Below are 26,895 nucleotides of genomic sequence, written 5' to 3' on the forward strand. Positions count from 1 at the left end.
GGTTTAGGATGAAACCGGGCCTGTCAGGGGCACCTTTGGTTTGGGGGCAACTGATTCACATAAAAGTGTTTCTTGGCTTAGAGCGATGGCATCACTGCCCCTGCCCATGAGTTCAGTGAGCTGTGATCCCACCGGCTTGCTGAATTGAATTCTGTGATGATGGTTGGGTGTCTGGCCACCTTGGGCTATCCTGAACATGTGATGACCATCATCACCACAAGAAGTCGTACCTGGCCCTTCCACAGGGTCGGGGTTCTGGGGATACTCAATTGTCCACGCTCCCTGCACACCCCTAGTACTTTTTAACTCACTCCCCTCACCCATTAAAGTGGGAGCTGTCCCCCAGGAAGCGGATTGCTCCCATGGCTAGGGGGCTACCAACCGACAGGGTCAGTTTTCTTTGGCTTGTTCTGTGGCCACGGGACTGCCCAGACACTCACTTCCTGGCGTTGGGCTTCTGTGCTGCCCCTCCCCCTGCCCTGGGCATCCCCGAGGCGCCAGGGGACACTTTGCTGAGTCATGGCCAGGGCCCAGGCCTGGGAGGGACCCCCTGCCTGTCTTTTGTCCCAAAGCCCAGGCTTACACATTGGACTGCCACTGGGAGCCTCTTGGGGGTCTGCTGCACTGGGGACAGTGAGGAAAGGGGCTGACAATTAAGGGGGCTGGCGACCGCCTGTGGGGATGACAGAAGACCTAAGGTAAAGTGGGTGCGGGGCCCCAGCAGGGCGGCTCTCGCACTCCGCAGCAGAACCGTGGCAGGGAAGACTGCGTGGAGACTCCGCCCCCAAGATATCCGGGGGGGCGGAGCTTCCCGGGTTTCCTATAAATCTAGCGCGCCGGCGTCGAAGCTAATCCAGTTCGGCTCCGACTCAGAGCGGCCGTTACAGCTATGGCGCCGCTCACCGTCAAGGCCTACCTTCTGGGGAAGGAAGAAGCGGCCCGCGAGATTCGCCGCTTCAGCTTCTGCGCCAGCGCCGAGCCCGAGCCCGAGGCCGAGGCCGCAGCGGGGCCCGGGCCCTGCGAGCGCCTGCTGAGCCGGGTGGCCGCCGTGTTCCCGGGGCTGCGGCCCGCAGGCTTCCAGGCGTACTACCGTGGTGAGCGGGCCGGGGGCGGCGGCGTGACGCAGGCCGAGCGGCCGCCGACGGCCTGCCCTGCGCCGCGGGGAAGCTTACTCTCCCGTCTCGTCGGCGTGTGGGGGGCTGCGGGAAGGCTGCTCTGGCGGCTGGGTGGGCGGCGGCCCGGGAGAGGGCCACCGTTTGGCTTCAGGTGGCACTCGGGGGTCCCAGGAGGGGGAGGGGCCGAGGTCCGCTTCCGGCCCTCCGGAGGCCCGGGGCGGCAGGAGGGCAGGTTTCAGGCCCGAAGGCGGCAGACCCTCGCCCCCGCCATGAGGCGGCAGAGCTTGGCAAGGACGCTCCGGGGCGTCCTCTCGACCCCGGGCGGCGGGCACTCGGCTGAGGCGCACCTCTTGCGGCTGAGAGGCTGGGCCAGCTCGCCCCGTGGCTGAGGAGGAGCCGGCGGCCGGCCGGGAGGAAGGGGCTCTGGGGGCGGGGAGGAGTGACGCAGGTAAACAGTGGGGGCGGGGAGCTCCGAGATGGGGCCGGGCCGCGAACGCTCGCTCGCTCGCTCGCCCGAGGCCAGCCCAGTGCGCTCCGCGGCGGCGGCGGTGGGGGCGGGGCCTGGGAGCGCCCCTGCGGCTAGCCTGATTACTTCTCGGGCTGCTGTGCGGGAGGGGGCCGGGCCGGCCCGACCAGCCTCCACGGGGGGACTGGGCTGGGCTTAACGCCTGACGCGTTTCTTTTGAAAACACTTTGGAGCTACATTTCATCTACATAGTGTGCAACTCCATAGTTAAACACATCCACAGACTTATGCAGCGCTCCCCGCAGAACATCTTTTCTTTACCTTGAGAAGAAACCCCATAATCCCATACTAAAAAAAACAACAAACGGAAACCTCTCACAATGATGGATGTATAACCCCCACCCAGGGGGCCAGGACAACAGAAAAGTGGTGAGGGGAGACAGCGGTCGATGTAAGACATGAAAAAAATAGTTTATAAATTACTGAGGGTTCATGGGGGGGGGGGGCGGACAATGAACTGATACCAAGGGCTCAAGTACAAAGAATGTTTTGAAAATGATGGCAACAAATAAATGTACTTGACACAATGGATGGATTGGTGATAAGAGCCCCCAATAAAATTTTTTTTCCTAATCATTTTATTAGGGGCTCATACAACTCATCACAATCCATACATAAATCAATTGTGTAAAGCGCATTTGTACATTCATTGCCCTCATTCTCAAAACATTTCCTCTCCACTTAAGCCCCTGGCATTAGGTCCTCCCAATAAAATGATTTTTTAAAAAACCTTCTAATCATTAAAAACTTTTCATGAGTTGGGTTGCGATCCAGTTTTTGCAGTTTGAAACCCTCTGCTCCAGGCTGTAAAAACTGGGCTTTCGACTGTCCCGAAGAACCACAGGGGCAGCTGGACCTATAGGGCTGCTGTGTGTCTGCAGACTCCAGGCAGTGAGTTTTTTAATGTGGGTTAGATGGTTTAAGGATGTACCACTTTAGCATTCATAAACGTTTTTTGATAACTCCTGTTAACTCCTGGTGAACCCTCAACTATCTGCCTTTTTCCTGTTTCCATTCCTTAATTTTCTGAAATTGCTTGAGTAAGCACTACCCTTTTGATTATTTTTTTATTCTTGTTCGTGCGTGTGTGTTCTGAAGACCCATAGTCTTGGGGATGGCAGCATTAAGTCTGTTCTCATTTATGGAGAAGCCAATATTTACATATCAGCACCCTCCCATCCCAACAGCCTGACCACCTGTAGCTATAAACTACCAATAATCTCCTGTTTCTATAGTTTTGCATGTTCTGGACATTTGAATCATAGGGATTCTGTGACTTCTCACTATGCATCCATGTTGTAGTGTGATGTAATTTGATGGTGGAATATTAGCCCATTATATGGGTTCTAATTATCCAATTGGTAGACACTAGGCTTGTTTCCACCTTTTGGCACCACCCCTGTTCTTGATGTTTCCATCTGGTGGCCCACAGGCTTATCTAGTCTGCAGGGGGCGGTGTGTGGCTTGGCAAGTGTGAGCCAACATCTAAAAATTGGAGAGTATAATATGTCCTGTTACGGAGTTTTAGCTTCTTCAGGGTAGGAAGCAGCATTACTGGCCCTGGTGTCACCTGCTTTCCTCCATGGACGTAATTACCGTCTTAGGGCAGACATACACAGTATCCTTAATAATGTTCATGATCAATTTTATTAATAAGATGTGAGATCATAAAATTAATTGCTTTGATAAAATAGATGAATACTAAAGGTTTTGTGTGTTGAATTGTTACTTTTAGTTGTTCATTAATTACTACTCAAAGTTCTCAATGCATGTTCATGAATATTGCCACGTCACTGTAGCTAAAACAAAATTTGACAGTGAATATAAAAACTGGCAGCAACAAAAGAAATCGTGTGCTGCTTATTGCCAGGTGATGTTGAGTGTTGTAATTGGGTAACGACAGCTCTAACCAGAGCACATTGAATGGAAACAGTAAATTAGCATAGTTTAAGCTTTGAAAAAGTTGGGATCATTTTATAACTTACAGAGCTCTTTTAATAAAAGTAAATTTCTATCAGTTCATTGCACTACAATTTTATAGACAGTCATTTTGGTGTCACTTGAGTGAATCCCAGTACAGTCTGCACCTCCCAGTGATGCCACTAGGAAACAGGCTGGCGAGCTTGTCTATTATCTAAAACTTTTTTTTTTTAATCTAAAACTTTTAAGAAGCCTTTTACTAATAGTATGTTAAGGACTAGCTTCTCCCAGGTAGAGTTGCCACACTTGAAGATGGGCCTGGTTGGATATGGATTGAGGCAGCACCCTTTTAAAGAGGCTGCTGTCTTTGAGGTAAGGCATTGGGTGGCTGCTGTCAGTTGAGTTCTGCACACACTTGCTTCTGGCATGTAGCCCATGATTCAGGTGCCCTTACGTTTCCCAGTAGTGTTAATGACTGGGCAAATGTCTCGATCCATTTCGCGCAGCCCACATAGGGATTCGATTCTCTTAAGGAGTAGCCCATACTGCAGCCAGGTACTCAAGTGCTGTCTTTTAAACCATCTAGATGAGGATGGAGACTTGGTTGCCTTTTCCAGTGACGAGGAGCTGACAATGGCATTGACCTATGTGAAGGATGACATCTTCCGTATTTACATCAAAGGTAAGTACTGGGTGCAGACCGAAGCAGAGTGCTTGCTCAGTAAAAGTTGGGCTTGAGAGCTGGGACTTGGAGGGCTATTTATGACTGAGGCATGCTGGATGCTGAGTTTGCCCAGTAAAAGGGGATCACGTTCACCATGGAGAATAGGGAGCAGGATCTGAAGGGTCTCTGGGATTACTCTTATGCACAGACTAGGTGCCATGGGCCCTGGGGTAGTCACCGGTCCAGTGTGGGGGGTCTAGTGAGGAAAGCTGGTATAGCAACAGTTCTGAGTTCTGTGCTGCTCTTCAGCTGGCTGGGCCCTATATGCCCAGTTCTCCGCTTCAGGTATTAGGAATCTCTTAGGTTCTTGGGTTGCTTTCTTGCCGTCACCTGAGAAAGCTGAATTCCGTGGAATTGGGTGTTTTGGTGAACCAGAGGCATTCGGCTTTGCTGGCTTTGAAAGCCCCACAATAGTGATGTTTGGGGAGGAACTTGGGGGCTTTACCTTACTGTCTTTATGACCCTTTCTGCAGAGAAGAAGGAGTGCCGGCGGGAGCACCGCCCCATGTGTGCTCAAGAGGTGCCTACCAGCTTGGTGCATCCCAATGTGATCTGTGATGGCTGCAATGGCCCTGTAGTGGGGACCCGCTACATGTGCAGTGTCTGCCCGAACTATGATCTGTGTGCTGCCTGTGAGGGCAAGGGCATGCACAGCGAGCACACCAAGTTTGCCTCCTTCAGCCCCATGATGCACACTGAGGTGAGTAGAACCTCCGGTCCCAAGCTAGGGTGGGTGAGAGGGTGGCAGGGATCCTCTGACCCTGCACTGCCTGTTCTTCCCATATAGGGTGTGGCTCATAGCCGCTGGCTCCGGAAGCTGAAACATGGGCACTTCGGGTGGCCAGGCTGGGAAATGGGCCCACCAGGCAACTGGAGCCCACGTCCTCCTCGGGCAGGGGATGCCCGCCCCAGCCCCAATGAAACAGGTGAACCTCACTTTTAGGCACCCTGAGCTGTTGGAAACCTGCCATGCTGGAGGGCCATTTCTTCATTCATCAGTGATCTCCTCCAATCCGTGCACCTGCTATGCGTCATCACAAGAGCCCTGCAGTGGAGTGTATCGGGAGTGCAGAGGGGCCGCAGGATTGCTCGAGGGCAACTCTGTTCCATAGCAGCTCTAGGAAACCCAGAGCTGTATCTACTTTTATTAACATGATTACATTTGGTTGTGACTTTCTTGAGTTTTATTAATCCTTGTTTCATCCTTTGGGACAAAGGTGGATTTTTTCCTTTGAGTAAATAGCGTATACCAGACATGGCCAGTAGTTACATGTCACATCCTGAACCTTGCTTGGTAATCAAGTGTTAGGCCCAAGTCACTAGAAAAACAAGTCCCTCTTCAGATTCCCGAAGCCACATGCAGTGATCTAGGGGTATCACAGGTCGGTGGCTTGGCTCTGGCAGTAACCAGGGTCCACCAGTAGGAAGGTGAAGGTAGAGAGAAGGGGGTGGGGGGGTGTTCCCAGGGCGGGGGGGTGTTCCCAGGGCCCTCATGGGAAAACCACACCCACAAGGAGGCATCCATCAGGCGGTGACCCAATTGACAGGCTGAATAATCCCCCTCTACTTTTATATTCATACTAACATGAAATTGTTACTGCCACAGACTCCCCTTGACTATTTGACACTTTCAAACAACTCTTTTAACCAGACATAATTTTTAAGACTAGAAAAATCACCTAAAAGTGCCAGTCCAATGTAAGTCAACAAAAAAAATAGTCTATGCCTAACAATTACAGTTTGCAAACCAGCCACTTCATGCCTTCATTACATCATTTTGGGTATCCAGTTTTTGTCCTGCCCACTTACATCAACCCAGTTTTCTGAGGAGACCAGCATGTTCTTTCTGAAGAATCTTCCACTTGGAACCTTGAATTTGCATCCATAAGTGGTCTGTTCAGGAAGGCTGCCCATAAAGTCAGTAATAATGCACAGTCTACACACTCCCCATCTAGTTAGGTTCTGGCCAATTCAGCATGGGTGTCCTTGCTTAGCCTCACTGGGTGATCCCTTTCAACCGTGGACTCCACAAATCCTCAACCACTGTATCCCCCTTGGTTATGCCATAGGCCCACGTTCTGCTCAAACTTCAGACCAGCAATTCCTACCACGATAACAATTCCTAGTATGGCCGGATCTTCGATATGATCTCAGTTCAATATTCTCTGGACTTCAATGTGCAATATGGCATTAGGTCTGGTTGCATTAAACCAGGGCCAGGCCTTTCATCAGCCATTTTGACTAAGAAGCGTGATCTCAACAGGCATTTTTGCTTCCTGAGATCAAAACAACTACAGCGTTCTACTTGAATCAAAAACTTAAAAATTTATCTTCTATCTGGAAGATGAAATGGCCCTGTATGATCTAGCCAAAGAATGTAAGGCAGGGGTCAGACTAAATTGAGACGATTGTGTAAGGAAGCTTTATATCAAGGTATAATTGTATATCAAGAAAAATGTTCCTGCCCAGTCCAACTAGTGTGGTACTAGTCCAGAAGCCCCTCTTCAGAATCCTGAAGCTACATGAAATGATGTAGAATGCAGGAGTGTAACAGGGTAGTGGGTGCAAAGTTAAGGAGGTTTAATGGCAGTGGTTCTGACACAACCAGTGCCCACCAGCAGGAAGGTGAATGCAGAGGAGGTTCCCAGACCACCTCCACATGGAGGCACCATCAGACTATGACCGGGTATGTTGAATACCAACCCCTACACTTGCATGTACAAGTAAAGATAAAGTGGAATGATCACACCAAGCACACAGGCAAAGGATTAACAGGGTGAAGTGGCTGGGGGTGGTGGTGGGGGTTGGTGCTGGTGTCCTTAGGAGGAAGGTGGTGGGACTAGATAGGAATCAGTCATTGAGAAATGTGTTAAATAACCTCTTAATTTTAAAGCTGCTGGTCCGTCAGAGGATCCAAGTGTTAACTTTCTGAAGAACGTAGGGGAAAGTGTGGCAGCTGCGCTCAGCCCCCTGGGTAAGTGGTCTTTCATCCTTTTGTAACAGCTGAGTGTCTTGGTAGCTAAGTGTGAATGTGAGCTTTTGGCTTTCTTCCCTTGGGTTCTCGAGATGGTAAATGATGTGGCCTTGGTAAATGATGTGGCCTTGAGACTGTTCGGTGTGTGGCCTTAAGCCAGCCTTTGTTAAGTGCTAGATCATAAGCAACTAAAGGCTCAATTCCTTGATAAATCCCCTAGCTCCCAAGGGAGGGACATGGGGTTGGCCATGAATGAGACATTTGCTATTAGAAAAGTGGCTGGTTGAAGGACTTAACTGCTGGCTTCTGGTTGGTCTTTTTGAGGGAAGGACATTTTGCCATCCCATGCTAACTAAGCCTGTGGGGTTCCGGGCCCTTGGGAAGCCTTTGAGGAAGTCAGTGAGCAGTGCTGCTCAGGGTGTGTTTCAGAATCCCTTATGGCATTTTTGGTCTATGTTTTAATGCCTGGAAATGGCTATTAAATACTTAGAAGAACAAAGTCCTTCATTAGCAGAATGAGCTGTCTTGGTAAGTTATAACCCAGGACATACATGTCCCACTTGAGTTGCAGGGGCTTGTCATTGGTTTTCTGAGGGCTCCTGGGTCATCCTGCATTGCATTTGATGCCTCCCCAGAGCCGTCTGCTGGTAGAATGTTTCAGAACCAAGAAGGGTGACCTCCCTACTGAACACATTTGGGAATATAACTTAGTATTTTATTACAAATTAGATGGTTTACAGAATGGATCAGTTTATTAACGCATACCCATTCTGATGATTCAACTTACCCACTATGAAACTCTTAATGTGTGAGAAGAAGCCTGCTAGTCTATGTACAAAGTATTTGTTTGCATTGAGAGTTGTTGAGAAAGTCCCTAACATTGAAGTAGGGGTCTTTGCCTTTCTTTAAGAAGAACTACTGCCTACCAGGGGCTGCCCTGGAGCAGGGGGCAAAGAGACCAAGTCACTACCAGCTCCACATGAACTGGAGTGACAGAGCTACTGAATAGCCTTCACTCATCTTTTAGGGACCTCCTCTTGCATATTATCTGCTTTAAAGTCCTGTGCTTTCCAGACAGACTCAGCTGCCACCCTACTGCTGAGGCCCTGTTAGCTTCCCTTGGCCACGAGTGAGACTCAACTCCGTCTTCTGGACTTGGACCACCTCTGGGCTCATCTAGTCTACTGCTTCCCATCCTCTAGATCCTCATGCCTCAGTGTTGGGTTTCCCACAACCTGCCTTCCAGAACTTTTCCCTCACTCATCACATGCCTTCCTTTCCTCCCTGGCCCGAGGCTGGCTCCTGGGACAGCCTCTCTTACTGTCTAGTGAGTTGGCAGTCTCCCCAGGAGCACCCTAAAGGCACATGGAATGGAAGTTGCCAGGTACCTTGTGGAGGCTTGGTCAGGGGGGGAAAGTGTCTTTATGGACTTGCTGGTGCAGGCTGATCGTAGTTGCTTGCTGTTTTACCAAGTTGGGAAAAGTTTAATAACATTTTAGGAAGAGTAATCAAAGGCCACCATTTGTTTGCTTCTGGCTCTTGGGTTTATGGAACTACCTGTGTGCCTAAGGCTGTCTGACCTCTTCTCATTGCCAGTGTCTGATTGATCCTGGCTCCAGAGATGCCTGCGGGAAGACTGAAAGAACTCCGTCTACTTGCAGCCCCACAGCTCCCCGAGGTTACTGTCCTTTCTGAAGAACTTAATCCGTTTATTTACTCCTTGGCCTTTAGGCATTGAAGTTGATATTGATGTGGAACACGGAGGGAAACGAAGCCGCCTGACAACAGTCTCTGCAGACAGTGCTAGCACAGAGAAGTGCAACTCACAGCCAAGCAGCTGCTCCTCCGAGCCCAGCAAACCTGAAGGCAGTGTGGAGAGCGGGACGCAGTCTCTGGCAGAGCAGATGCAGAAGATCGCCTTGGAGCCAGTAGGACAACCTGAGGCAAGCCTGCTCTCCCAGGCCCTGGGAGGGACAGTAAGTCAGTAGGCACTTTATGTCTAATGCACCTTTGTCCTCACCAGCACACTGGCCGCTTACCGGTATTTCTGGGGCACTTAGTAATCCAACTTAAATAGCCCAGAATTTGGCCTTTGCAGCAGCTGCTTCCTGCCCTTTTCTTGCCTGAGCTCCCCACCCTCTGGACACCCACACACCCTCTCTCTCTGCTGTGATCAGATTCTGTCTTTTGCTTTATGCTCACAGTGAGTTTTGTTACAGGAACAGATGGAGTCCGATAACTGTTCAGGAGGAGATGACGACTGGACTCATTTGTCTTCAAAAGAAGTGGATCCATCTACGGGTGAGCTCCAGTCTCTGCAGATGCCAGAATCAGAAGGGCCAAGCTCTCTGAACCCTTCTCAGGATGGCCCCACAGGGCTAAAGGAAGCGGCACTGTACCCACATCTGCCACCAGGCAAGTGACTTAAAAGCACAAAGCACCTTTCCCTTCCAGACACGCCTGTAGTTTTAATAGCAGAAGCAAGGCTGTGATTGTGGTGCTCATCTGGGCCTGTAAGTGGTTTGACCCTCTTAGTTTATATGAGCAATACACTCTGAGTTTCAGCGGTTTCTTAGGCAGCCCCAGCATGAAGGCAGACAGGTATGCAGGAAAGCACTGGATTCAGCATTGCCAATGCATAGGGACTTCATGGTTTCTTCCCTTACCTTCAGGCAGGGGTTACAGCCCAGATCATGTGGGAACCAGGAGTGGAGTACACAAGTGGGGTGGTCTGTAAGGCCTTAGGGTAGGGTAGGGACCTGGGAACATGCCCTGATTAAAGGAGGGCAACTGCTCCTTAGCTTCTGTCTGGGTTGACTTTGGCCCTTGGCCTGCCGGCATGCATCCTCCCTCTCTGCCTTAAGAGCAGGGGTGGCAAAACAACGGCCTGTGGGCCCACGATGTTTTCAATACTTTTAAATAGTTGGAATGAAAGCAGGAATATTTCCTGATGTGAAAATTGTATGCAGTTAAAATTTCAGCGTCCATCAAAATGTTATTCAGCCATGCACACGTTTACTTGTTACTGCCCAGGCGACTGGCCAGAGTTCAGTACTTCGTGACCGAGACCAGATACTGTAGCCTGCAGTGCTTAGCTTATCTGGCCCTTTATCGAAGTTTTCCCTGCATTAGGAGTCCATGAGAGTTAGTGGGCACACACACGGAAGGTTTGGCATGATGGGTGCTGAGTGTTGGTAGGCTGTAGGGCCACTTTGGTTGGCACATGCTGCGCTTTTGGCAGGCCTCCCCTCATGGGTTCCTGTGATTCTCTGGCAGAAGCGGACCCTCGGCTGATTGAGTCGCTCTCCCAGATGCTGTCCATGGGTTTCTGTGATGAAGGTGGATGGCTCACCAGGCTCCTGCAGACCAAGAATTATGACATCGGAGCTGCTCTGGACACCATCCAGTATTCGAAGCACCCACCGCCCTTGTGACAATGTTGCTCACCTCATCTGTACCCCTCATTTGTCTCAATAGTTCTGTTAAGGTAGAGTAGAGCAGCAAGTTCTTGGAAAGGTCAATTTCTATGCATTCTTCCAGAATCTGGGGGTGGGATGCATGAGTCATTTAGGACAGTAGCAGCAGCAATATGAGGGGGCTGTTCAAAGTTTGTGTCTGTTTGAGGACTTAGCTGTTGTTGATTTTGAGCTTGTTCTTGTCCCTCTGCCCCTGGGGTCCTACCAGCAGTCAAGAATATAGCCTGCCTAACGACCTTCAGCTTTTTCTTAAGTGACTGACAGTATGCTGACATTTAGTAGTTCATCGTTAGAAACCTGATACATTCTAATTTCATCAGGAAGCAAGAGGAGAGCAGTCCCAAAGCAGGTCTGGGGACGGAATGGGGTGAGGACAGGACAGCCTGGTGCCTTGCCTTTGGTGCTTGCGGACTAAAGTAGGGCTGCTGAGAGCTGGTTGAAGGGGTAAATCTGAGAGGTTGGTTTTCATGGAATGCTTCCTCATCCCTAACCATGACCACTCTCCTTGTGTCTGTTGCTTCTGAAGTATGATCATCCCTTTGTAGCCATGTTTGTAAGCAACTTAAAATTAATATGCTGTTAAGTAATCACACATGTTGTCCTCTGGAATAAAAAATGGTCTGTTTCACTGCAGTGTTTATTGTTCTTTCAATAGTCCCCAGAAATGATACTCAACCCTATGGTTTAGAGCTAACTTATTAGGGGAACCCTCTCTCCACTGGTATATAGTGTTATGGTGGAATCAGGCTCACATAACAAAGACACCCAAATTAATAGGGGTGGCCTCCATTCACAGGTCCTCATCAAAGTCCTCACCAGTTTGGAAGAGGTCACGGAGTTGCACAGGTGTGGGCTGAGGTGCCTCTTTGGCCTGGTGCCCACCCTCTGGCTGCTTGGCAGCCTGCCTGAAGGGCCCCCAGGCCCCAGATGTGGGCGTGTGTGGGACCCAAGGAGGCTGGAGAGCACTGAGGACCCTGTTGGGGTGGCCTGCCTTCAGACTCTGGGTCCATGGTTCAGGCTGTGTTGAAGCAGCTGAGGGGCCTGTCTGCAGTGGTCTTGGTAGCTCTGCATCCATTTGGGAGCTTGTCTCAGGTGACAGAAGAAATCGATCCCATTTAGAAGATGCAGCCTTAGCCTGCTGGGCATGCCTGGGTGGCTTCCACTGAGGGACAGTAAGCTCGCTGGTGTTCCAGTCCTCTGAATTCTCTTGGGGGTAGCCTCTGCTTGCTTGTTTGGCCTTCGCTGTCACATCATCATAGCCCTGAAATAGAAATAGAAGATGGCTACATCCTCAGTTTAGAATGAGACCCAGCAGCTAGGCAGGTGTGGGCTACAGGATTAGGGAGCATCATGTGCCAGTGCAAACTGATCTGTCTGTTCCTGGTTCTGGAACAGATTATTGTGTTTTACCACCTGGCTAGCTCTTAAGCTCTGGAGATGCTTCACTGCAAGGTCTCTTAAATTCCATGATAGTTACAGGTTGGCAGACAAGGGGCCTACGTGTAACATCCTGGGCCATCAAGTGTTTGCATGAACCCATTGTAGCCACTGCCAATCCACCTCACTGAGGATCTCAATCCTCCCCTTCTACCAAGGGTGATGTCCTCCAGGGACTGGTCTCTACTGACAACATGCCCAAAGTATGTAAGGTGAAGGCAAACCATCCTTGCCTCTAAGGAGCATGCTGGTTGTGCCTTTTCCAAGACCAGTTGGTTTGTTCTTCCAGCAGTCTGGTACTTGCAGTGCCCAATTCTCCCATGCATATGTGGCAATTAAAAATACCGTGGCTTGGATCAGTTGAGTCCTTAAAGTAACATCCTTACTTTTCAATACTCTTTTAAGTGTAGCAGATTCACTCAATGCAAATCATCTTTTGACTGCTGCTTATGTGAACACTGTTCACAACTAAAGCTTTGTCTCCGTTTGCCATGATGGTACCCAATTGGTCCAGTTGTGAGGATTTTGGTCTCCCTTTACATTGAGTTACACATATTGGAGGCTACAAGCCCTGATCTTCATGAGCAAGTGCTTCAAGTCCTCACTTTTGGCAGCACAGCACGTATGTGTCATCTGCATATTGCAGGTTGTTTATAAGCCTCCAATCCTGAAGTGATGCCACACTCTTAGAGTACAGCTTCTCTGAATACTGGCTTAGCATCCAGATTAAATTGGTATGTTAAGAAGATGCAATCCTGACACTTCCTGATTTTAAACCATGCAGTCTGACATTGTTCTTGATCCATGTACAGGTTCCATGTGAGCATAATAAAGTGTTGAAATTCCTATTTTTTTTTTTTCTAAAGAATTCCTATTCTTAAGGCGATTCATACGTTGTTACCATTAATTCCCTGGCAAGACTTTCCAAAACAAATAATCCCCACCTGATGGTGATCTTTAAATCAGGCTGGGGGATGGGGATGGGGACGGGACAGGGGAGTGGCTGGATGGAGGTGAGAGCAGGCAGGGCCTTAGACCATCTGGAAAAGGATGTGTTGAGATGCCACCCTGCTTGGACTTGTCTGATGGAACTGGGTGGTGGATGCTGCTGCTGTGCATATGGTTGTATCAAGGCCTCGGCATGTGATGGAGGTTCAAGGACCACCAATCTCAGTACGCAAAGGTCCTGAAAAGTGGGCTCACCCTGACAGTAAATTGAAAAGCAGCAATACAGCCTTATCACACTGTCAAAGACTGCAGCTTTCAGTATGGATTGCAAATCACTGTGAAGAAAACCAACCCCCTCACAACTGGGTCATTATACAGCATACTGGTAGACAGAGAAAAGATAGAAATTGTCACTAATTTAATAATAAAAAAAAGTTTAATTTTATTTGGATCCATAATCAATGCAGCAGTCAATAAATGATGTACTGCATGGGGCAAATATCCTTCACAAGACAAACTCAAAGCAAAGATAGCACTTGGAGGACTAAGTTACACTTACCCCCAGCCATAGTATTTTCAAGTGCCTCATGCATGTGAAAGCTGGACAGGGAAGAGAGTGGACCGGAGAAGAACTGATGCCCTTGAATTACGGTGTTGCTGAGGAATACTGAAAGCCACGGACCGCCAGAAGAAGAAACACCTGTGTTGGAGGAAATACAGCAGAATGTTGCTTAGAAGGGAAGATGGTGAGGCTACCTCATGGACTTTAGACAGGTTATTAAGAGAGGCCACTCCCTGGGAAAGGATGTCAGGCTTGACTAAGGATCAGCAAAAAAAGAAAAAGACCCTTGAGATGGGTTGGCAGGGTTACTGTAACAATGACCGGTTCAAAGATAACTGAGCATGGCGCAGGACCAGTCAGTGCTCCGCCCAGTTGTACAGTGGGTTGCTGTGAGCCAGAGCCGACTCAGCAGGACCTAACAGCAACTGCCACGTCACCCAGGCCATGGACAAGAGGGTCTTGTGACTGCAATGTAGGCTCTGCTCCTGAATTTGTGGTGACCTCAGTCTGGCTACTTAAGCCTTGATGAACCTCAGTCCCTCACCTTCAAAGTAGCAACGAACAGTCATGTATTAAGCAGGCTCAAGCAGCTTCAGTGTTTGACCCAGGGGCTGGCATGTGGTAAAGACTCAGCTACCATCATCATCACTGATGTATTCTATAGTTTGGGAATTAAGGGTCAATTAATTTGAGTCACAAAACTACTTAGTGGCGCAAACTTGGCTTTGAGCTGCTGTTCGGTGCCAAGATCTGAGACGTGGTGAGGGCTGTGGCAGTGATGGGACCAGTGCCGTGGCAGTGGAGTCAGGCCAGGCCGCTGAGCTGCAGGAACCCATGTGGTGGAGTCAGCTAGGTGAGGAACGAATGCTAAGTGTAGTGCTGGAAGTGCAAATGTCTGCCATGAATAAGGGCAAGGAGGGCTTTGCTCAGCAAAGCAGGGTAAGCTTGTTTTTTAACAGTTGCACAAAGATCCCTTGCTCTTTGGAGAATAAAGAAAACCGCTCTGAGTCCAGAAATCCCTGTTGGACTGCTGTTGTGCTTCTAAGGCAGCGATTCTCAACCTGTGGGTCGCGACCCCTTTAAGGGGTTGAACCTTTTCACAGGGGTTGCCTGATCCATAAAAGTAGCAAAATTACGGTTATGAAGTAAGGAAAGTAATTGTATGGTTGGTGGGCACTACAACATGAAGAGCTATATTAAAGGGTTGCAGCATTAGGAAGGTTGAGAACCACTATTCTAAGGCTCAAGATGGCCTCTTGGTCACAGGTTGAGTGTAGGAGGGAAGTGGGGTACAAGCCAGAGAAACGGGCTGGTCTGTGACCAACAAGACACTCAAGTGGGAAGCTGGGATTTCTGGGGAGTATTTAGTGTCCTATACTCAGTGGTCACTTGTGGGAAACAGAAGGATTTCTCCCAAGTTGTCTCTCCCAAATATATGCCAGACTTAGCTGCTTGAGAATGACTATACACTTGGAGGTCATCAGAAGTAGCCATCTGGAGCAAGCAGACACCACTGTTTATTCCACAAGTAGGGCCCACTCCCTTCTGATAAGGATAGTAGTTGTCTGTTTCCTTATAGGAGACACCAGAGAGGTCATACCCGCCCAAGGATGACCAAGGTTAGGCTGCCATCATGAATCTAGGGTCCGCCCATCTTGTCACATGTATACCCCTAGACCTTCCCATTCCTATGGGCACACCCCTAGCTCATCCCCTTCCTGTTGTGCTTATGCCTATCATACATCCCCTTCCTACAATGTGTATGCCTATTGTACTGCCCCTTCCTGTGACGTGTGATTATTTAATGATGTCCCCCCAAAATGATACAATGATTGATTAGCAATAAAGAAAGAAGCTCTCTCCAGCTTCCGGGGGCCCGAAAGCTCTCTCCGGAGCCCGGGAAACTCTCAACCCAGAGGCTCTCCCTGGCTCTCAGGGGCCTGGAGTCTCCCCAGTTCTCGGTCCCCGAGGCTGCTCCTGCTCTTGTGGCCAGGTTCCCCCCGCGAGGACCATCAAGCGGGGCTGAGGTGAGCAATGCTACCATGTAATGTGTCTGACTACATTATTGTAATATCTGTCATGTTCTCAATGACTTTAATATAATATATATATATATACATATATATATATATCTCAACCTTACAATTGTGCTTACTGAACCCGTGGGTAGTATTAACAATGGGTGGGGCTGGCCCCGCACCCCCATAACTTAATACTAGTCACTGGGACCCGAAGAGAAACACTGACCTGGAGCTGTGCGGCAGCTGTGGAGTCAACTTCTCTGCTCACCGCGGCCTGGGCACCAGGGCTGGGTGGAGGCCGAGCTGGGCACAGGCTCCATCTCCTGGTGTGGAGGAAAGTGCCATCAGCCCGAGTCCTGTCAGCAGAATCTGTAGCTTCTGACTCCCTGGAACCCTGGCCCCCCTAGGTGGCTGCCGAGCTGCTGCTCTGCCAGAGCACTCCATTGTCTGCTCAACCCTCTTTAAAGCTTTTCGCGACACGAGCACTCGCCATGGAGTCAATTCTGACTCGCAGTGAGCCTGCAGGACGGGGCAGGGCTGCCCAAGGTTTCCGCGGCTATACAGCTTTATGGGAGCGGGAGGCTTCATCTTTATTCCTCAGAGTGGCTAATGGAGTTGAGGTGCTTACCTTGCAGTCAGCAGCCCGCTGTGTAGCCCACTACACCCCTGGGCCCCCAGCTTTTCACTAGTCATGGAAAATTCTTACTGTAAACTGAGAATTACCCCTAAAAGCATCCGCCTCAGAGGAGCAACAAGATCCTTGGCATTACGTTTCCCGGTGTAGGCTAAAAGCTCCCAGACCTTCAGCTACTCACTACACTTCTCAACCCTGCCCTTAAGATCGGTCTTCCCCTTCAAACAGTACAGTCTGAGATGCTCAGTTAAGAGCCTCCTGTAGAAAGGCCGCCATCGTGGTGCCTGGCCAAGGAAAGCTGGTTATGTCGGCTGCTGCTCGGCTGCCCTGCCCGCCAGCACCCACTACACTGATTGTTAGAAGTGGCCCCTCACCCCCAATGCAAGTCAACGAGGGCACTGATGAAGAGGTTTTGAGCTCGGTACCTTTTTCTAGGGTGGTTGCTGCTGGAGCGAGGGTCTGGCTTCTCCGACCTAGATGAGGGCTGACTGTTGAAATGCACGCCGCCTCCTTCCAGCCCCGGGTCTGCAGAGCCCTTTTCTAGATACTTCAGCCAACGGCTTTCTGTGGCTGGTGGTCCTTCCTGCAGGATTTGGAGATGCGTTTATGCTCAGAGTTGAAGAGCAGGCCCTTTGATCAAAACTCCACAGCCCCATTCTTAGGTCCCAGGACTCATGTCCACCTTATAACTAGGAAAAAGAAACTAACCAGGAAAGGGGAAATTGAGGCACTACTGGGCGTGCACACTGGCATCCTTCGAGGAAAGTGCAGGCACAGTTTGGCAAGATTCAGAAAAATGGCCACGTTCCCCAGCCCAGTGACTTCAGAAGCAGAGAAGGAGCACCGTGCGGTGAATCAAAGTGTATGTCTACACAGAGCACATGTTCTGGTTGCAACAGAAGCCACCTCGATGTCCCTGTCAACGAATAAGAAGACAAATTGCTACTGGGCCCATTCTGCCTCACAGCGCCCCAGGGCTTGGAGAACTGCTGGTGGTTTCGCGCTGCTCCCCATGCAGTTAGCAAGCCAAAGTGCAACTCACTATGCCACCAGGGCTCCTATTAAGGGAATAAATACTGTGCACCTACTCATTGAAATATTCTGTGGATTTTTTTTAAGTGAAAGTCATTGAATACTACAGTACAGAGGATAATGGAAGAATAATATGAGTCTAAGTGAAAATTTAGGATGCAAAAAGTACTTCCTATAAGAACCATATAAAATGTCTGTAAATGGGTGAAAATTAGAAGGCAGTGCAAAGAGGCTGAGTGGCAAACAGAGGCAGGACTCTGCTCCAGGTGGGTGGGCAGTCTGCCTGTCTGTACTCCCTCTCTTCCTGGCAGGACACAGTAGTTAGCCCATGTGCCCACAGCATCCTGGATGGGCCAGTAGTGTCATCTACTCAGGTACTCACTTGTGCATGTACACTGCCCATGCCGAGCCCCTACTCTGCCAGCCTTTTCACGAGGTACTGGGCTCGGAGACCAACTGATGTGATGCCCGCACTCCAGAAGCTCATGTCTGGCAGAGAGGGAGAGTAGAGACCCAGGTACGCCACAATCGCATCCCCTGCCCACCCATCCTGCGCCCCCCCACCCCCATTCACTGGGGGCATGCCCTGTGTTGTAGGAAGCAGGGGAGAAAACAGGAGTGGTCTAGCTAAGTTCAGAAGGGGTGTTCTCCACACAGACTGAAGGAAAAGTCCTTTACAGGGTGCTGCAATTTGGGTACACACAGCTGTCTCCAGCCTAACAAGAAGGTCAGATTTATTTCTTCGAGCAAAGTCATGCATTGGCTTGCTGCACAAATGAGTAATGGCAAACCATCAGAAGCCCCTAAGTGACACAAAGCCCTGTGCAGGCTAGTCTAGGCTTGGGCGAGGTGCTCGTGGCTCACCTGCAGACTCCTGTTTGCATCAGGCTCGTGGTCTGCGCTTTCTCCTTCGATGGTATTTGCAGGTTCTTGCGGAGACCTTTGGGTGAGAGTACATACATTCTTTGTGAATTGACCAGGAAAGGTCCAAGAACTTGACAGCTGATAGCAAGCATCTCTGGGGGGATTTGGGGTCCCAAGTCCTGCGGCAGTTGAGAAGAGCTGGGCAGGAGTGTAGTCTGTTTACTTGGGCACAGGCCCCCATCAGTAGGGACCAGGCCACAGGCAGACAGGGTAGACTCTCTAGCCAGAGACTAGAGTTTGCATCCTGGCTCTGTTGGTGACTAGCTGTGCGTGTGAGACGCTGAACCTCCTCCACAATGGGAGTAGGGTAGTGCGGAGGAGGAATGAGGGATTCGTGTGTACATGCGTTGCTCAGGGCCTGGTACACAGAAGGAACGTCAGCTGAGCGATCCTGCTGTCCACAGGGATGCTCCATCAGACCGAAGGCTTGACAATTGCTCAGCCCCTACCGGAGAGCAGGATTGTTACTGCCCTGGATTTGTCAGAGTGCGTGACCCAGGGGCAAGCAGGGCTCTCTATCCCACAAAGCAGACAGCAAGGAGCTGGAGCCCCTGGGGGCCAATGGAAATGGTTAAGATGCGAAGACTGAGGTGAGGACCAAAGGTCACATTCATTCCTGTCACATGGGGTAGGTATATCACATGATCAAATGGATACCCTCTAGTGCAGCAGTTCTCAACCTGGGGGTCGAGACCCCTTTGGGGTCGAGCGACCCTTTCACAGGGGTCGCCCGATTCATCACAGTAGTAAAATGACAGTTATGAAGTAGCAACGAAAATCATTTTATGGTTGGGGGTCACCACAACATGAGGAAGGTCGAGAACCACCGCTCTAGTGAAACACAGAACTCTGAATGCTACCAGACGTGCACAGGGCATAGTACCTCAGTTTCTTTACCTAGAAAAAGCAGTATGGAAAAGTGGGCAAAGGACACGAACAGATAGTTCAACAAAGATGGCATGTGAATGGCCATCAAACACAGGAAGAAATGCTCATGGTCACTAGCCACCTGGGAGGTGCAAATCAGAGCACCGAGGAGCCAGTTCCTCACACCAACGACAGCCAAGGTTAACAACAAAACAAGCAGAAAACAACAAATGCTGGAGTGGGTGGGGAGAGACTGGACCCATCGTATACTGCTGGTGGGTCTGTAATATGTACAGCCATTGTGGAAAGCGATGGGGTGCTACCTAAAGCAACCCAGTAACTCTTGCATTGGGTAACTCCGCTGCACAAGACCCCGTTCAAGTGTTGAAAAGCAAAGAGGCCTCATTGAGGACTACGGTGCGCCTGACCCAAGCCCTGGTATTCCCATTGGTTCACATGCATGAGAGTTAAGACGGTGAATAAGGAAGGGCGAAGAAGGTTCGATGCATTAGAATTACGGTGCTAGCGAAGAATAGTGAAAGCCCCCTGGATGCCAAAAGAACAAACAAATCTGTCTTGGAAGAAGTACAGACAGAAGGCTCCTAAGGCAAGGATGGTGAGACTTCACCTCACAGACTCTGGGCATGTTGCAGAAGAGCAGTCCCTGGAGAAGGGCACCATGCTTGGTGAAGCAGAGGCACTGCAAACGGGACGACTTTGGACAAGATGGATGAACAGCGGCTGCACCGATGGCCTCAAACGTAAGAACAAGTGTGAGGATGGCCCAGTACGGGACAGTGTTTTGTCTGTTTTATGTAAAGTTGCTACGAGTAGGAACTGACCGGAAGTCACCTCATCACCACCACCAAACAATTGGGACTAGAAATTAAGTTCCATGAGCCAGGAGTACACCTGCTGGTTACATGGCCTAAAGAAGTGAACGTCATGGTATGAGCAGACAGTACGTACTCCCATGTTCATCCTGACACTGTTCTAACAGCAAGAAGATGGAGACAGCCCAAATACCCAGCAACAGAAGAAGAGATGATAAAGAAGCTTTGGTACATACACACACTGGAAGACTAGTTATCACTATAAAACTAGATGAAAACAAAAAGCAATCATGACATGGATAGACCAGGAGACCATTATGCTCTCACAGAGGATAAGCATCTGGGAGACCATTACCGTAAGGCTGAAACCCAAGAAAAAGACGTATGCACCAAAGGGAACGGACTTTGGAAGTCGCCAAGGCAGGGAGTGCCAGGAGGAAGGGTGATGTAACAGACCAGAGGGCTGACTTTGGGGAAAGGAAGAATGGCAGTCCCCAAGAGGGAAGAAAAAAATTAGGGGGGAGGGGGTGTTGATGAGTGGTTTGAACTGTTGAATAGAGATGAGGATCTGAAATGTAAAACCCCCACCTAATTCACAATTGAAAAAATTCAAAACAAACGAAGTTATTAGGAAAAGTGGAATAATAGGAAAAGTCAAGGAATAGATTTTCCCGTTCTTAGACTCTGGTCTAAGAATAGGACATTCTTAATCAATTTATTTCTCCCACATTTCCCTTTTGATGAATGTAAGAGAATAAGATAAATATTTATAGCTAAGACTAAGAGGAGATCTGGCGGCACAATGGTTACACGTTGGGCTGCTAACTGCGAGGCCTACAGTGTGAAACCACGAGCTGATCGCTTTTCGGGAGAAAGACGGGGGATTGTGCTCCCGTAGTAGTTACAGTCCAGGAGACGCACAGGAGCAGATGTGCCCTGGCCTATCGGGTCCTTTGGCACTGACTCGATGGCAGTGAGACTCAAAGAGTTCTTTTTGCAACATATCCAATAGAAATTCTCAGTGACGTTTTTTAAAAAAAGCAGTATGTCAGGTCTTATCTCTTCTTTTTATATTATTAACCAAATGTGTATTACACAAAATTAACCAGGACAATTTCTGGCTTTTGTTAGTCAAAACGGTTTTCATTTAAATAAATAATGGCAATAATAAGCGAAATGTTGACATGGGCCATCCCAAGAGAGGGATATCAGCGGAGAGCGGTCAGTGATTCAGAGACCCCATTGCCAACCGGTCAATTCCTGTCAGACAGGGAACTGCCTTGTTCTATCTCTTCTGTGTACCCTCCCTGTCTCTCAACTTCCCCTTCAGATTTTCCCCTTTCCTTCCTGTGCTGTATTGTGAATCATTGCTTCATATTTATCTTCCATTTTAATAAAAGTCTCTTTTCTGTTTAACCTAGCAATTGGAATTTTCATTTCAATGATTAGATTTTTCATTTTTACAGGTTCCTTCAAACCCGAACTGGCCATTTTTAAAGTCCCTTGCCCCTTTATGACCATGCCTTTCTTTTATTTCATGAAGCATATTAAACATACAGTATGATCTATTCTGAAGTCTTTGTAGGTCTGGCTTTCCTGTCCAGTGTTTGCTGTCTTTTGTGAAGAGTGACTTGTTTCTCGGAGTGTTTAGTAATGCTGAGCGCAGCATCTGCTCCTGGAACTTTATCGGTAGGATGCTGTGAAGTCTGTCGCTCTACAGAAGAACTTATTTGCTGCCTAGGACAATTTAAAAATAAATTCTTAGCTTTACACTTTTCACAAAAGGCATGGAAAAAGCTGAAAAATACTTATGTAGTTTAAAAAAGGTATTTTCCTCTCTTCTTTTACTCCTAACCGCCGCCTGTTGTTGATAGGGGCATTCCTAGCTAAGTTGTCCACTGATGGTGTGGCTCTTTGGGGATTCAGCTTTCTGTGGGAGCTCCTACTGGAACTCTTCACGCTGAATGGGGTCTACGCTTCCTAGCTTGTCTCCTGCATGGCTCCCAGCCCTCCACAGGGGCACGCAAGTGATCCCAGCAGCTCAGGGCCCCCCTCTTTGGATATTGGCTCTTACTTCATTTTCACTTTTGAGGGTTACATACTTTCTTACCAACTCATTAGTGTGTTAGAAAACAAAAACAAAAATACCATTGTTATTTTTAGTGGATTATTCAGGGTGTCTCATCACCACATGGTCAGACCAGGCAATTGCAGGGCTGTCTCCACTGCATACTTCCAGGACCCATTTAAGGGAAAGAGCCGGCAAGAGAACCTTACCCTCAAACAACCGTACCTGAGTGACATCTCTGACACCTGCCCCTGCAGCAGATTTAATTTCTGGACATGGCGTCTACAGTCAGCACCGGAGCCTTCACCGTAAGCCTGAGAGAGAAAAATACGTTAAGTATGAAAGTGTTGGCAGGGTTCTGGGGAGTAGTCATTAGAGGTGTACCTCAGGGAGGGTAAAGCTGTGCTCTTGCCAGGTCCCACGATGCCTGAAGCACCACAGGCACCTAATGACTGCTATTTCTAGACTGGCTTTCAAATGAACAGCTGCAGGCACTAGGGCTGACGTCTATTTGGCTGTCCCACTAGCACCTGAATGGTACACAGCAGAGCGGGTAAGAACTTCACAGACGTAACACCAACTGCCAATACACACTGAAATGGTATTTACTCCCTGATAATTAAAGGAATACAAAATAAAAGGAGGTACAATTTTTAACCGAGTAATCACTTAATAAATATTTATGGCACACCTATGATATGCCAGGCTCTGGTGAAGTTATTGGACAAAATCACTGTCCTCATGGGGTTGAAATTCCAGAGACAGGTGGTAAACCAAAAGTAAAATGTATGGCCTACTAGAGGATCCTTGGGGGCATAGTGGCTACATATTGGACAGTTAACCAAAAGGTCAGCAGTTCAAAACTACCAGTTGCTCCATGGAAGAAACATGAGCTTTTTATCCTCATGAAGAATTATAGTGTTAGAAACCCACAAGGGCAGTCCTGCCCTGCCCTGTAGGGTCGCGATGAATCATAATCTGCTTGATGGCACTGAATATGGTCTTGGACACCGTGCAGTTACATAATCTGTCAACTTGAGCAAAAGGGTGGAGTCTAGCCTGTCAATCAGGTCATAACCAATGATGCCTTTGTGTGGGCATGGCCTTCTCCTGAGAATTCTGGGAACGCCAGTCTTCCTCCCTGCAGGCGGGGCACACACACTGTTTCACATTCTGTTGACAAGCCACCTGAAGCTATGCTGATGGCAGCCAGAGCCCTGGAGCTGCAGGAGCCACATGGAGAGCCGCGCCAGTGCCGAGATGCTTCCACAGACTTTTCACCCACTGGCCTGTGATCCTCCTGCTTCCGGTGTCATTGCGTGAACTGATGGGGCCACTATCGGGCATATGGGCCAATATTGAACTAATGGACTTGATCTGGACTGGGCTGGGATGTTCTTAATATACAATTACTCTTGGATATAAAACTCTCTCTTACACACATAGGAGTGTCTCTGGATTTGTTTCTCTAGTCAGCCCAGACTAACACTATTGAGAAATATGACTGAGGACGAGCTGCTTTCTCAAAGTACAGTCAACCATAATTACGTGAATAAAGAAAAGTCGTGGGCAGTAAAGCCTTCAGGACCTTCACACAACTAAAAATGAACAGCAACAGCTGCAAACATCTGTGAATAATTAGAACTTGGAATGTATGAAGTATGAACTTAGGAAAATTGGAAGTTGTGATAAATGAAACAGAAGGCATAAATAAAAGTGGACATTCTGGGAATTAGTGAGTTGAAATGGATTGATATCAGCCATTTTGAATCAGAAAATCATGACTTACTGTGCTGGGGATGAAACAATCAAGAGAAATGGCATTGCATTCATCACCAAAAAGGACATTTCAGATTTATTTTGAAGTACAGGAGTCCTGGTGATGCGGTAGTTATATGTTGGTGGCTAATAGAAAGGTCAACGGTTCGAAACCACCAGCTGCTCTACTGGAGAAAGACCAGGCTTCTATTTCAATATAGAATGAACTCTCCGAAACTCAGAGGCAGTTCTACCCTGCCGATGGGGTCACTATGAGTCAGAATGACTCAACGGAGTTTTGTTTCATGATCTTGAAGTACAAGGCTGTCTGTGATAGGGTTCTCTCTCCCCATTCAAATAAATCCAATCAATACAACTATTATTCAAATATATGCACCAACCATTAAGGCTAATATTGAAGAAATTTAAAGAATTCTACCAACATCTTTAGTCTGAAATTGTTAAGCAGGCAATCAAGATTCACTGATCATTATTGGCAACTGGAATGAAAACTTGGCAACAAAGAGTTAGGAACGAACAGTAGTTGGAATATGTGACGCTGGTGATAGAAATGCAGCTGGCGATTGCATGGCAGCATTCGCAAGACCAACAGCTTGCTCACAGCAAATACTTTTTCAGTAACAACAAAAGTGACTATGCCTGTGGACTTCTCCAGATTGACAACAGAGAAATCAAACTGACAACATCTGTGGGAAGACACGATGGAGAAGCTCAATATCAGCAGTTGAAACAAGACCGGGGCTGACTGTGGAACACACCAGCAATTGTTCATATCTAAGTTGTTTGAAGTTGGAGAAAACTAGAGCACGTCTACAAGAGCCAAAACACGAACTCGCGCCAATCCATCTCAAGGAGATTGGATGCACTGAACACTGATGACAGGAGACCTGAGGAGCTGCGGGACGACCAAGAACATCACCCGTGAAACAAGCAAAAGGTCATTAGACAGGAAACAAAGATCAAAGTGCACGTCACAAGAGACTCTGAAGCGTGCTCTAATTGTAGAGTAGTGTGGTAGTGAAATCTTAGTTCAACTACACTCTTGGTGGAGTGTAGACTATAGGCAGGGCCAGCCGCATGGGCTTGTGATCTGTGCTGCCGCCCTGAAACCCTTAATCATTTTATTTTTGAACTTATGCTTTAAGGTGAAGTGTGATGGGATGAGGGACTGGGCCTAGGGGCAGAGGAGACACCCCCCCACATGTGCCCCCGTCATCTGCTACCCTTTTTTGAGGACATTACTGGATCCCACGGGCAATGCATTCCAGTGGCCACTCAGTGCCTGGGAGGTCAGCGTCCACGGTCTGTGTCTGAGCGAGTATGCGGGGGACACTGACCCACAATCCCCAGAGGCCCCGCTTTCCCCAACAGGAACTTGTTTGGAAGTGAAAGGCAGCGTGGAGTTAGGGAAACGGCCGAGGAATGCTTCCTTGTGTTCCTTCTCTGATTTGCCAGCCACCTATGGGAACAGAGATGACCGGAGGAGGAGTTCCTTTCCCGGGAAAACAGAAGTGAGCGTGTGGGCAGAGTGTCTGCGTGACGACGCGAAATAAGAGCTGGTGAACTTTCCTGCAGCATTTCCACTGCTGTGCTAAGAACGAGCTATACATGCATTCAGGAGCTGCAAAACCCAAACCGAGTAATTTAGACGACTGGCACTAAGTGCTCTCTCTCATCGGTTAGGAGGTTGCATGTGCAGGTTCAGGGCACCAGCTCTGGGGGAGGCGTTCTCTCTGTTGGGAAGTCCTTGTCTCCTTTCAGCATCTGTGGCCCGGTGTTCCCTGGAGATCTCTGTGTGTCTTGGCATCAAGCTTTCCCCAGGGTTGGGCAGTTCTCAGTCAGGGACATGTTCCTGGCTCTGAGGTCACTTCTTCTCTGCCGCTTCTCTCTCCTCTCAGATAACAGGCTCCACAGGCCACACTGCAGGGAAACGCCCTCACATCTGGTCAGGGCTAATCCTGACTCCTTACTATAGCAAACCACCCCCAATCCTCTTTAACATAACCCAATCCTGCCCCATTCACCAGAGGCAGAGATTAGGGGCATAACAACTGTCCTATAGGGTCATTATGAGTTGGAATTGACCCAACAGGACACAACAGCAGTGACCCTACAACCATGGGCTACGCTGGGAAAATCGGCTGCACAAGACGATTTAAAGTGCTAGTGCTAAAGAACAAAGCTTTTGAGGACTCGGGTGCGCCTGCCCCAAGCCAGGGCATTTTCCACCGCCTCACAGGGCTGTGGAAGCAGGACAGTGAAAACAGGTGTCCCGAGAACTGCCGCGTTGCATGCGGGCAGGCGCTGAGGGAGGAGACGGAGACGACTTGGACTGCCCGAAGAACAGAACCCGTCTGTCTGTCTGGCAGGCCGCGCAGCCAGAATGCTTCACCTGAGTGGTGAAGGTGGTGTGACTTTGAGTCATAGGTCTGGTATTTTATTAGGCAGGACCGGTCCCTGGAGAAGGACCCTGGGTAAAATAGAGGGTCCTTGAAAAAGAGGAAGCCCCGCAACGCGGTGGATGACACAGTGGGTGCACCGACGGGCTCCACGACAGCAGTGGAGCAGGCCCGGCCACGTTTCCTTCTGTGGTACGTGGGGTGACTCTGAGCTGATGGCCCAACAGCAGCAAACACAGAGTGTGTGGGGAGGTGTGTGTGTGTGTGTGTGTGTGTGTGTACGTGCTGTCACTTCCTCTTCCCCTCCCATGACTCCCGCTCTTTATGAGCAGGAAGGACAATGTTCCTGGCTCACGGTTGCCCCTGGCTTCATTCCAGAAGAAACCACGGAGGAGGCTGTCCACATTGCACGGTCACTTCACTTCCTGAAGGAGGAGGAACCGAGGCGGCCAGCAGGAGCTCTGCGTCTAGCGAACTTTGCAGGAAAGGAAGACCTTGCTTGTGGAATGCTGGGAGCCCACAAGAAGCACCTTCTGCAGTTTGGGGTCCTGCCTGCTCTCTGCACTGGGTCTGAGGTGCTGTTTCTCCAGACTCACCCGCAAAAAGGACTGCTTCTCCCCACAAGCTTTGCATGTCCATTTGAGACTCTTTTTCAT

The 26,895-nt window shown here is 49.1% G+C and overlaps 2 protein-coding genes across 5 annotated transcripts; one reads left to right on the forward strand and one right to left on the reverse strand.

The window, feature by feature from the left end:
- The first annotated feature begins 870 nt into the window (after nt 1-870).
- Nucleotides 871-11,363, forward strand: SQSTM1 (sequestosome 1). 4 transcript variants are annotated; one of them, XM_045284498.1, is made up of 8 exons: nt 871-1,094; nt 4,148-4,243; nt 4,759-4,985; nt 5,073-5,211; nt 7,179-7,259; nt 8,991-9,235; nt 9,479-9,674; nt 10,536-11,363. In XM_045284498.1, the coding sequence occupies exons 1-8, from the start codon at nt 890-892 to the stop codon at nt 10,691-10,693; spliced, it is 1,347 nt and encodes a 448-aa protein (XP_045140433.1). In that variant the 5' UTR covers nt 871-889; the 3' UTR covers nt 10,694-11,363. The 4 variants fall into 4 exon arrangements, with proteins under 4 accessions (XP_045140433.1, XP_045140434.1, XP_004696907.1 ...); XM_045284499.1 differs by having other exon boundaries at nt 9,479-9,560; XM_004696850.2 differs by having other exon boundaries at nt 8,991-9,202.
- On the reverse strand, nt 11,355-26,895 carry MRNIP (MRN complex interacting protein). Its single transcript, XM_045284502.1, has 6 exons — nt 26,836-26,895; nt 22,287-22,375; nt 18,234-18,309; nt 16,763-16,920; nt 15,930-16,026; nt 11,355-11,996 (listed from the first exon to the last, which is right to left on the reverse strand). Exons 1-6 carry the CDS (start codon nt 26,893-26,895, stop codon nt 11,526-11,528), a joined length of 951 nt encoding a protein of 316 aa, XP_045140437.1. The 3' UTR covers nt 11,355-11,525.

The sequence above is a fragment of the Echinops telfairi genome, unplaced genomic scaffold (genome assembly GCF_000313985.2).
Source record: "Echinops telfairi isolate 266 unplaced genomic scaffold, ASM31398v2 ScPeMD7_7469;HRSCAF=8507_0, whole genome shotgun sequence".
NCBI lineage: Eukaryota > Metazoa > Chordata > Mammalia > Afrosoricida > Tenrecidae > Echinops > Echinops telfairi.

What these genes read in the sequence shown, in the direction of transcription:
- SQSTM1 (XM_045284498.1), top strand. Translation starts at nt 890, where the DNA reads ATGGCGCCGCTCACCGTCAAGGCCTACCTTCTGGGGAAGGAAGAAGCG. An exon ending in GCCCCATGATGCACACTGAG is followed by an intron (nt 4,986 to 5,072) that starts GTGAGTAGAACC and finishes CTTCCCATATAG; the next exon opens with GGTGTGGCTCATAGCCGCTG. An exon ending in CCCCAGCCCCAATGAAACAG is followed by an intron (nt 5,212 to 7,178) that starts GTGAACCTCACT and finishes TTAATTTTAAAG; the next exon opens with CTGCTGGTCCGTCAGAGGAT.
- MRNIP (XM_045284502.1), bottom strand. Translation starts at nt 26,895, where the DNA reads ATGAAAAAGAGTCTCAAATGGACATGCAAAGCTTGTGGGGAGAAGCAG. An exon ending in ATGCAAACAGGAGTCTGCAG is followed by an intron (nt 16,921 to 18,233) that starts GTGAGCCACGAG and finishes CAAATCCTGCAG; the next exon opens with GAAGGACCACCAGCCACAGA. An exon ending in AGCAACCACCCTAGAAAAAG is followed by an intron (nt 16,027 to 16,762) that starts GTACCGAGCTCA and finishes CCTCCACACCAG; the next exon opens with GAGATGGAGCCTGTGCCCAG.